At 39.2% G+C, this 11,539-nt stretch overlaps 3 protein-coding genes across 3 annotated transcripts; 1 reads left to right on the forward strand and 2 right to left on the reverse strand.

The window, feature by feature from the left end:
• The first annotated feature begins 1,826 nt into the window (after positions 1-1,826).
• LOC140767046 (serine carboxypeptidase-like) lies at positions 1,827-6,592 on the forward strand. Its single transcript, XM_073106799.1, has 9 exons — positions 1,827-2,187; positions 2,340-2,508; positions 3,686-3,805; positions 4,636-4,779; positions 4,860-5,010; positions 5,390-5,478; positions 5,561-5,819; positions 5,972-6,105; positions 6,244-6,592. Exons 1-9 carry the CDS (start codon positions 1,877-1,879, stop codon positions 6,370-6,372), a joined length of 1,506 nt encoding a protein of 501 aa, XP_072962900.1. The 5' UTR covers positions 1,827-1,876; the 3' UTR covers positions 6,373-6,592.
• Positions 6,593-6,735: 143 nt separating this feature from the next.
• On the reverse strand, positions 6,736-7,516 carry LOC140767048 (uncharacterized). Its single transcript, XM_073106801.1, has 2 exons — positions 7,225-7,516; positions 6,736-7,134 (listed from the first exon to the last, which is right to left on the reverse strand). The coding sequence occupies exons 1-2, from the start codon at positions 7,417-7,419 to the stop codon at positions 6,832-6,834; spliced, it is 498 nt and encodes a 165-aa protein (XP_072962902.1). The 5' UTR covers positions 7,420-7,516; the 3' UTR covers positions 6,736-6,831.
• A 155-nt stretch (positions 7,517-7,671) lies between these two features.
• LOC140767047 (very-long-chain aldehyde decarbonylase GL1-10-like) lies at positions 7,672-9,723 on the reverse strand. Its single transcript, XM_073106800.1, has 5 exons — positions 9,373-9,723; positions 8,965-9,287; positions 8,166-8,313; positions 8,032-8,064; positions 7,672-7,938 (listed from the first exon to the last, which is right to left on the reverse strand). The coding sequence occupies exons 1-5, from the start codon at positions 9,700-9,702 to the stop codon at positions 7,864-7,866; spliced, it is 909 nt and encodes a 302-aa protein (XP_072962901.1). The 5' UTR covers positions 9,703-9,723; the 3' UTR covers positions 7,672-7,863.
• Between the last annotated feature and the right edge of the window lie 1,816 nt (positions 9,724-11,539).

An 11,539-nucleotide genomic window follows, 5' to 3' on the forward strand; every position in this document is an offset into this window, starting at 1 on the left:
GGTACAAAGTTCAAGCAAGCACCCAAGCAATGGGTTACTCAATGCAACTGAACAGTCCTGAATATTTCATGGTTCACACCCTGTATTTTTAATATTTACAAAATAAGCCCTCCATTTCATTTATTGCTCAAAATGCTTTGATCTTAGTCTGCTGACAATTATTTCATTAATGATAATTAAGGCCTATATTAAATAGGTGGCCCCGGTTGTTGATTTTGAAATAAGCATAAATTTATTCTGCATATTCTATTATAGCAACTAAATGACTATCTTAACAATAGTTTACCAACACTCACTTTCTAACTCTCTCTCCCCGCATCTTCTATCAAATATTTATATTTACTAATAAAATCTAACTATTTTGTCCTTTAAAAATATTTATATTTTTATATCACATTAAGTGTATTTATTACACTACTATACTAACTTACAATCATAGCTCGTAATAGTCTAAATCGATATAAAATGTATTATTGAAGTTAAAAAAGATGAACATATCTAAATTAAAAGCCACCTAAAGTATAAATATAAGTAGATGTTAGTCCGTGTAATAATAATAATAATAATATACATAATTTCAGGACTTCACCGAAACTTGTGAGACCTACCATTCCAACGATCTTTCATCCTCTCTACCTCGGTGGCTACCGGTCTTCCTCTTTTACAATTTAGACCCCAGACTCCTAACAATTCACGCAACCGATAGGCCCACCTAAGTCTTCTACAGCACAAAGTATCACATCGTGAGTCTGGTGGACTCTTTCAGGTAAGAGAGAGTTGAGTGGAATGAGACTTTTATTTAAGATTCTTTTTCTTTTTTGACAGCCAAAAAGAATGTTTGATAATGGCTATCAGTTTCATGAAACTGACACCAAACAGCCATTCTTGAGTGGAATGAAACTGACACTCTTTCAGGTAAGGAGAGTGAAGGTAAGATAATAAAGAATAAAATAAATTTAGATCAAGTTTGAATCAATGCCAGTGTCTAAATGGTGGTGAATGATTTAAGATCCCCCTCAAAAGCACTGGAACACAAGGGTTTCAATGATACTTTGCATTGATGTTGAGATCTCCCCTCTGGATCTAAATGGTTATTATTGTAGAGTCATTTAATAGATTTGACAACTTATTTAATGCTTATGTTAGTTAGTCATTGGAATCACAGTATCAATTTTAGGGTCCCAGACTGTTTGCTCTTATTCCATTAATACAATTTAGGATTCAGAGATTTTCTATTATTTAGGAGATCAATATATATATACCAAGAAAGATATGCATTTAAAAATAACTAATAATTCAGTGGATTTTAAAGTAATTATTCATAATATTATTCAAAGAACAACGAACAAGAAGAACATTTAATGTGAATTTTCTACCCATGGTAAAAGTTATATTAAAAATAGGATTAATTTTTGTACATTTATATGTGACATAGATTTATTTTTTCCTTTAATTAAATTTAAGTACTTTTTTTCTCATATGTTAGTACTTTTGTCTTTAACTACCTTATTGTTCTCGTACTGCCACGTCACCACTCTTGCTCCTCTAAAAATCTCCCTTGCACGCATACATTTCTTCATACTTCCACTCTTTTCTCTCTAGATCGGGATCGGATTTTGAAAGGCTGCCTCGCGGTCCCCCAATTCGTCGTACCGTCAAATGTTCTGTTGACCAATAATATGTCTCCACGGTTTTAAACTCCTCCATCGAGCTTGGAGAGGATCCGTTCTCCGAGTTAAAATGGGTGCCTTTTTCTTTTTTTTGTCCCCACCACGTCGCCGCACCCCCCTCCCCTCTCTATAATATCCCCTCTTTCTCTGCCTTCGTCTCTCCGCTTCTCTTTCTTCTCTTTTTCTCTTCCTTCTCCAAGGCAACGATGGGACGCCTCTCGCTTCTTCTACCTTTCCTCCTTTTCTCCTCTATCTCCTCGTCTTCCCTCACTCCCGATGACCTCCGCCTCCCTTCCTATGCGAGTTTCCCATATACCAACGCCCAGAAACTTATCCGAGCCCTTAATCTTTTCCCCAAGGACGCTTCTCCCGAACCTATCTCCGCAACCCCCGATATCTCCGAGAATAGGATCGTGGAGAGGAGCTTTGCTTTCCCATCCATCGCAAATGGAACTTCTGTTGAGGACCTCGGCCACCACGCCGGTTACTACAGCCTGCCGCATACCCATGGTGCTAGGTTAGCTTTTCGCCAATTTTCTCTGTTGGATCTTCCAAATTGACGATTTTGATTTCTGGGTTTTGTCTGAAATTTGGAAATTTTACGTTCTCGTAATGATTGGGGTCGTAAAAATTGGATTTTGATAAGTAGTGGATGTTGATTTTTTGTAGGATGTTCTATTTCTTCTTTGAATCACGCCATAGCAAGAAGGATCCGGTTGTCATTTGGTTGACGGGAGGGCCAGGGTGCAGCAGTGAGTTGGCTCTTTTCTATGAGAATGGGCCTTTCAGTATAGAGGATAACATGTCCCTTGCGTGGAATAATTTTGGTTGGGACCAGGTACAAGACTTCCTTATTTTATTGTTACTGAAATGGAGAATTGCTATATTGATATAAACCCATGCATATAATCACGATTGATGTTAATCAACCTATTTATTAGAAATGCAAACGATTTCTTTTTCCCCGAGTTAGAATTTTTGGCATTCTATTTGTTTTTCTTCTTATTCTTGTGGTTTCTCTTTTGTGTTTGCTAGGATCATTCTTATTCTTGCGGTTCCTAAAGTTTTTTTGATGTCAGATATTTGTCAGGTTTTTGCAGTTGGTGTTTTGCTAGTCTTTATAAGGTAAGGTGGACCAGGGTAGCTACCTTCCGGTTTCACAAACAAAAAGGGGACCAGACTAGGTACTTAAGGAACGGTGTTATGAAACAGTAGTAGCTTTCGGTTTGCAAAATAGCTTTTCCAGGAGTGAAGCCAAAATAGGGTTTGCTGGTGCTTCTAGAGACATTACAGTTGGTTAGATTGTCCGGCGACTTAACTTGAACGATGTCCAAAGGCTTTGGTCATGTCTTTTCATTATCACTATTTGAGCTTTTTGTGGTTTTTTTTTTTTGGACCATTCTGTGATGTTGTGCTTCACATTGGTTTTTTTTCTTTTAATTTTTTTATTGATATTTATAGTGTATGATATACCCATGAAAATTGAGGATTGCATCAGGCTGAGCTACGCAATGGGTTTCTTAGGTTTGTGTTTAACTGTTTATGTATTACAATAGGAATTATTCCTGCTAGTCCTGAGCCCTGACTTTACATGAGGTATGGTGACGAAAATATTGTGCACATAAATTGAAACTGAATAAGTTGATTACAAAAGAAGCTTTGGGGTTTTCCATATATTTTGACTCATAAGTCATGACTTATTCCTCACTACACTATGCATTAATTAACTAGCAATCGTCTTGTATTGCATATATCAGTTCTGTCTGAAGTACTATTTCGTGAATTGTCTTTAGTTGTTCTGCCACCATCTCCTTTCTCTGATTGAATACTTTCTGTCTCTATGTATCAGATGTAATGTGTTCAAGCATGTGGGCTAACATTAACAATTTATTTTTTCTTTTTCCTCAAATGTTTATAAACATGTAGATGTAATCTTTGGGAGATGCCTTTTTACGGCTCAGATATTTCTTGTTGCTAGCACTTATTACAAAACTCTGCCTATATAAATTCTGCAGGCATCAAACCTTATTTATGTTGATCAGCCAACTGGAACTGGTTTTAGCTATAGTTCAGATAGGCGTGATATCCGTCACAATGAGAAGGGTGTTAGCGATGATCTGTACGATTTCCTGCAGGTATGCTGTTTTATAAGGCATATTATTAATTTCCTTTTGTCCAATAATATGGTAGTTCCGGTGCATTACGCTGTAATTATCATTGTACCTATAAAATGCAAGTCTTATTTGCAGGTATTTTTGGTCAAGAAATAATTAATTGCTTGTGAAATGTTGAACTAACCATCTTTCTTGATTTGCATGATTTATCTTTGGAAAATGTTCAATAATACTGTTCTTGCTTGTCATTTGACATTTGAAGCCAAAATTTATACTATTTTTATGTGTTTTAGGCTCAATCCTTCTAATGTGATCTCGATTATGTAGTCCACAAAAATTTGTGGTTGTAAATGTCTGTTGATAAAGCTGATGAAGTAACATTTTTGACTGTTTAACTTCTTACAGAAGATCAAAAAGTGTTAAACTAAAACAGTTGGAAATTTTCAAGCATATGTTTTGGTGATGATATCCACCTGGATCTCTCCTGTAATCTTTTCAATCACCAATTATATGAAATCTATGCATTTCTGTTGTCAACTGAGGCACTGGCTTTTCATTGTCATTTTTCTTTCCTTTCCGGTATCCTTTTTTACTATAACTGGAGGCTACTCTGAGCATACTGCATAATCTTTGCTGGAAAATGACTGTACAGTTAATTTATAATATGCAGATTTGCTTTAGAAAGTGAGGCTGTAATTAAGTGTTTGATGCATATTCTTTTGATCAAACAGTGGTTCCTCAGTGTTGAATTCTCCCCTATATCTATATTAGAACCACTATTTTGTGAAAGTTGATAGAAACACAGCAAATTTTATTCTCTTTAATCCTCTTACTCTGTTTGGTGTTTGCAGGCCTTCTTTTCTGCACACCCAGAATACGTGAACAATGATTTTTACATAACTGGAGAATCATATGCTGGGCACTACATTCCTGCTTTTGCAAGTCGGGTGCACCAAGGAAACAAAGCCAACGAAGGCATACACATAAATCTTAAGGTGATTTTAGTATTCGTAACTTATAAACCATAATCTGTATTCCTTTTGAGTTGATTGTAAACATTTTTTTGGTTATGCAGGGCTTTGCCATTGGCAATGGACTTACTGATCCAGCAATACAATACAAAGCGTATACTGATTATGCACTGGATATGAAAATAATTAGTGAATCTGACTACAAAAGAATTAACAAGTATTATCCAGCTTGCGAACTCGCCATTAAACTTTGTGGTAATTGACATTGCAATTCTTGTTTCCTGTTGTTTTACATTTCCTAGATTCCTTTTATAAGTTCCCTAGGAATGCCAGGTTGATCGTCATGTTGACAGTAGTGCTTTATTGTTTGCTTAGCATTTTCAACCTCCTGTCCCTTGTAGACGAACTGCACCAGGCTTCATTTGTGTCTTGTCTGTTGAATTCCTTTCCTGTTAGCATTTCAAAAAACCCTCAAAATTTCCAGTCCTTTCCTCTTTCAATAGAAGCTAAGAAAAAGGATAAAATATTTGCATTGTGCAGGCAAGCCACCATAACTTGTATACATTATGTTTCAAGGTTTCCAATATTCTCGATGCGCCTCAGTAAGTATATTAATATTACTTCTTCATTGCAGGCACCTCAGGAACTGTATCTTGCTTGGCTTCATTATTAGTTTGCAATACAATTTTCAATTCAATCATGAAGATAGCTGGAACGACAAATGTATGAGGGAGTACAGATGGACTCTTTTCCATTTTCACACATTTGCTTTGAAATTCTCACTTTTGCTATGCTCTTTCTGCAGTATTATGATATCAGGAAGCAATGCGTGGGGAGCCTCTGTTATGATTTCTCAAACATGGAGAAGTTCCTCAATTTACAATCTGTTCGACAGACCCTTGGAGTTGGAGATATCGACTTTGTTTCGTGCAGCCCTACCGTGTATCAGGCCCTGCTTACAGATTGGATGAGGAATCTTGAAGTCGGTATCCCTGCTCTTCTTGAGGATGGCATCCATCTTCTGGTCTATGCTGGGGAATACGATCTAATATGCAACTGGCTTGGTAAGCCATATGCTAATTCAGCTTTTAGTTGATTATTCAGGATGTACCAAAAATTCACAATTTTCATTGCCTCTCTCTCTCTCTCTCTCTCTCTCTCTCTTCCACTTGGTTTGCTTGTAACTCATGATTCATCTCTTTCCTCTTTTGGACAGGAAATTCAAGATGGGTACACTCCATGGAATGGTCTGGCCAGCAAGAATTCGTCTCCTCGGATGAAATGCCATTTTTGGTGGATGGAGAAAAGGCTGGAGTTTTGAAAAGTCATGGACCTCTCAGTTTCTTGAAGGTGCCAATTATTCTCCCTACTCTCATCAACATGAATTCATAAATTATCAAACATTTTTTTAAATCCTATCAAGTTGATTAACTTGATATCAAACCCCTTTAAGCTGGAAGTTGAACTGAAAGTGTTGATCTCCATCAGGTTGACAACGCCGGTCACATGGTTCCGATGGATCAACCCAAGGCCGCATTGGAGATGTTGAAGAGGTGGACTCAGGGGAAGCTTGCAAAAAAAAATTCTGAACCAGAAGGGCTTGATCGTGAAATCTGAGTGCAAGTTATGTTTGATATATCCTCATGTTGTTTATAGGGATTAAGAGCAGCTCCATTATTATCTTTTTATGCAGGTTTATAAGTCCTGTTGCCTTAAAAAGGATCCTTCCACTGAAGCGTTACCCATGTAATTTTCGGACATCTAAGCGTGTTCCATTGCTGTCATATGCAGGACTAACTAAAGTATATGATGATTTAAGACATACTTTTGCTTCTAACTAGTCTTGTCTCCCATAAAAATCAAATTTAAATAACAAGGATATATGGTGTGAATCATCAGGAAGATTCACTTGCAATTCCATTTCATAAAATTAATATATACAAGTAAGTCAACATTTAGGAGAAAATCATGTGGGTGTTCGTTTCTTCTGTGGAATCCTCTGAAGCATTTCGTCGAGCAAGTGAAAGGCACTATAGCGATGCCCCAAAATGGCTTTTTTTAAGTGTCTCGTTTCTTCTACCTCCGCTCATTTGAAGCACTGGCCCCATAGATACCCCTCAACGTCTCCATCACGGGTCTAAATCCCGTGCGCAGGGGCTGCACCGCCACCACCCGGAGGTGCTCGGCGTTGCCTTTCGCGGACGCTTTCAGCGTCATCTTGCACATCTCCCCTTCCAATACCTCGGCAGCCTTCTCCGCGGCGAATCGATGGGCCCCAAAGAATCCCAACAGCTCATCGGCGGAGCAGCCCATCAGCACGCGCGCCATCCTATCGAAGCACGCTACCACGATCACCTTGTCCGCCGTGGCGATCGACAGCTACAGAATTAGAATACGATCACGAATAAGAATAAGCACAAGAAAAAGGAGAAAGAGAAGAAGTGAGAGGATTTGGGGTTTGTTTGGTACGAGGAGGCGATAGAGACGCTTGGAGGGAGGGGAGGAGGTCTTATGGATGCAAACGGGGCAGGGGACATCGCCCTCTGGGAGGGTTCGCTCGCAAAGAGAGCAAGCGCGGTAAGAGAAGTTGAAGGTATCCGCTGATATAATAGTGCAGAAGGGAGGACTCCATGGATTGTTCGGGGTCAAGCTGGCCGTTGCCATTTTGGCCGTCGGATTCGCAATGAACACTGATTAAAGAGGCGCCTGCCGCAAGGTTTTATTTTGGAGGTCCTCTTTCTTCGTACAAAAGCCCCTGGGAATGTTAGAATTCCATTTTAGTCCTTTTAAAGGCATTCATAGGGGGTCAGGTCGGGTCGGAGTGCAAAACAAAGGGGCGGCCAGGATTTTTAAACGTGATTAACGGCGAGATTCGCGGATCCGATACGGACGTTGGTGTCAACTGTCAAGACCTAGGAATTGGAATAGATACTATTCGGATTCGGGTTCGGTCTATATCCTGGAGATAATAGAAGGTACCATCTTGTAGTTAAATTTACTCGTTTATATCTGATACACAGTATAGCAACATATATAGCAACACGTTCAGACTAGCACCTAAATGAAGAAGAAACTATTGGAATGCAGCAGCTGGAAGAAATCTGAGGCCTACTCGGACTTCTCGTCGTCGAAATCCGCAGCATTAAATACTCCATGTTGGCCAGTCCTTCTCCATTGCTCCAACTGTTACAATTATTCTCTAATCATATCTCAATGTGTTCAGAATAAAGAGCATGCAAGTGATCAATCTGCAAGAACAAAAGGATCCAGAGCTACCTTTTCTTGGCGTGCCTTGTGAAATCTGTAGCCCTGCAGAGAAGATTTATAGATATAAAAAAGAAACATTTAATGTCAGCATATATACATATGTTATTCTATCAAATAATTGTGAATAATATAAACTTATATACCTTGTTAGTTCCATATATGTAATCACAGTATGTGAAGATAGTAGCAAAGTTGCTGTGGGTCAGGCCTCCAATGTAATGATGGTAGTCATGGTATTGCGGTCCTCCATAGAAGGGGATATACTTCAAGGGATTCAGGGGGAAATCATAACTGTAGGATAACAAATATATCATTCTTTGCTTTGATATATAGTGCTGCAAAAAGATCCTTACATAATTGTCATTGTATTGTTTGAAGTATTATAATTATTGCCGATATTATTAAATATATCTATTCGTGATTGGGACTAAACTTATATTTAAATTAAAAACTATTTTGCTCTTATATAAATTACTTAAAATAATTTAAAAGCTACTAAGTGGTACTGATATCACTGTGCAAGATATAAATTTAAAGCTCGTACGTCATTTCTGAAAGCTATCAGTACCGACGCCTGCTCTTTTTCTTAATTGGTTAATTTTACAATTGACCAGGATTCAGTGCGACCTCACTGGTCCAGGCTAGCCGGATAGTGTTGTCTTGATGCACGCAATCGGAGTCAACGCATCTCAGAAACCCAATCCTTCGATGATGATGAGCAGATCAAAGCCAGTTATGGAGGACGTACGTGCTATATATATATAAGACGTAACTGACTGATCGTCTCTGAATATTTACAAAGAAAACCATATATTTTAAAAGATCTTTTACGTAAGATCCATGACGACCTGACTTTGTGTGAAGATCGAAGATGATTAATTAGCTCTTTGTCCAGTTCAGCTTAGAAATTATATATATATATATATATATAGATGTACCCACCCACAATGATTATCGATGGCCTCGACCTGGCGGATAATGGTCCAGATGAGGAAGGTGATGATGTGGCCGGGGGCGAGAACAGGGCCGACGATGGTCGGAATGCCGTGCAAGAGGATCTCCAACCAGTGTGCATGAGCCACCGCGAACCCGAACGGCGCCGTTAACTCGTGGTGGACGTGGTGGACGTTCTCGTACGCCCACTTCCCATGCATGAACCTATGGAGCCAATAGCTCACGTAGTCCTCAGCTAAGACGTACACAACCAGCTGCGCCACCATCTCCCCCGTCGATGGCAGTGGCAATCCGGTTCTTATCCCCGTAAGCTGCATGCATGCCAACAAAACTTAGATCTAAATGGATACAGAGTAGCTGATTCTTTCTTAGCTTTCAATATATATATAATTTAACCTTCACGATGGGATAGGAGACGAGTAGCAGCGGGCTGAGGGCGAGGACGAAGGTGGTGACGACGCGCTTGTAGCATTGGAAGATGGAAGCAGGAGGGTGGCGAGCCTTGGGCTGGATTTTGTAGCTGGCAATGGAGGAGGGATGGAAGAGCTCGAGGAAGGTCAGGGGAAGAGGAGCCAAAGTGTAAGCGATCAAGAGGCAGAACAAATTGTGGAAGAATAGGATGTAATCCGGCATTCGCGCGGAGTAGTGGAACCACACCGCCTCGGAAGTCGTGAGGCTCCTCCCGAGAGCCGCCTCCGCTTCCGCCATGCTCGCGTACGGCAGCATCGTGTTCGTAAACTTTTCCTTATTTTCTTTTCTAGAAAAGCCCCTGAGTTTGTTCGGAATTTACTTGTCTTTCGATCGTATGCGGTGAGAATGAGAGAGGAAAGTTTGAGGCATTATAGAATCTATAGGGTGGGATGTACTGATATTAACTTTGCCCTAATAATTGCTATTCAATTTGAATTTATTGGAGGACGAAGGACTTCACTTTCGCTACCCTCCACTAATTAGCATTTAGCACAACAGTCCAAACTTAACCAGAATTCTCGAACCCCCAAACCCCACTTCGTTAATGCGTATGATGGCTATCACTTCCCAGTGGATTCACGTCACTCCCAGCAGCATCGCCTTCGTAATTGAACCTTTCTCGAAACTTACTCGTCTTCGATCGTATGCGGTGAGAATGGAGATAAAAGAATTTATAGTGGTGGCTAGTTTCGGATCCAAAGCTGACATCTTGGATCCGGGTCGGATCTAGCTAGGATTGAGAGAGCCATTAATTTTGCTACCTGCGAGAGGCCACCATGCATGGCTAGTCGACGACGACGTCTCCAAATCTGACCAGAAAGTCTCGAACCCTCTTCGTTAATGAATGCCTCTCACCTCACAGTTGATTCACGTCAGTCTCACCCTCACCAGCTATGGCCTGCATGCATGATATCTACCACCTTTATTCTTTTGGGCATGCAACACTGTGGAAGGAGCAATGAACCCGGCGTAATCAAAGTATGCACATGTAATGACCAAACGTTTTATTTCGCGCAGCCTGCACAGACGTTGACACGCTACTAACCAATTAAATTCTTTGGTTAGAAGGAGCAAATCTAGTCAACTTTCCAGTTGACTTAACAACTTAGACAGATTCATAATCAATTCGGCCAAACATATATAGAAGCATGAATGGTTCCTAATCTCATAAAGGCGGTTGGTTCAAGATGTCTATATTGATGAAGACGACTTCAACCCTTACGACCCAGTCCTTAGAAAGACAATCTTTATCCATAGACAACCAGCTGGTCAACTCTTAAAGCACAGCTTGTAAACTAAGCAAAAATATCAATTTTAAACTCTTGTTCCTTTCACATCAAATTAAATGGAACTTGAGAGCCGTTAAAAGCTTTCAACTCTCGTGGAAGAGAAGAAGAGTTCTTTTAACCCAAATTCTCTCTCTGTCTTTCTCCAACTCGTGGACCTCTTCCGTCTGTAGTTAATTTGCTATGGAGTTCTATTAGTAACCAGGATTATACTAGTGTCTTAATTAAGATGTGAGTGGTATATTTGCTTGGTAACTTTCTGGATGATTTATTACTCGTTAAATGGAGTGCTTGACGGAGACTGGTTTGATGGCAATATGGCCTTCAATTAAGGCAAGAAGACTAACGTTCAGATTCAAATACTAACATAGATGTGAACGGGTGTAGTATTGAATTCTCTATACAAGGCATAGTTTGAATGAATCTTTAGGTAATCTATACATTACTACCCTGTCATTATGCTTAAATTAAGACTATCTTCTATAACATTTATTTGTATCACTTTTGCTCCTATTTTGTCTAAACTAACGTGAACCTATTATGTTTCCCATCCAAATTTAATAACAACTAATTAAATGATTATCGAAGAGACCCGATTGGACATCAAAATAGCATAATTGCCTTTCTCCTTTTATTTAATATACTCACTATATCTCATTCTTCAACCTTAAAATGAAATATATTTTTTCCTCTTCTATCTACTCCTACCTTAAGATTAAGGGCCTCAAATCTGAGTTATGGTAATTACTATCAAAGTAATGTTATGGTAGTTTTATGACATCATTAATGAGCTTAGTTTTTTACAT

The sequence above is a fragment of the Typha angustifolia genome, chromosome 9 (genome assembly GCF_048772165.1).
Source record: "Typha angustifolia cultivar Huaian chromosome 9, ASM4877216v1, whole genome shotgun sequence".
Classification (NCBI taxonomy): Eukaryota; Viridiplantae; Streptophyta; class Magnoliopsida; order Poales; family Typhaceae; genus Typha; species Typha angustifolia.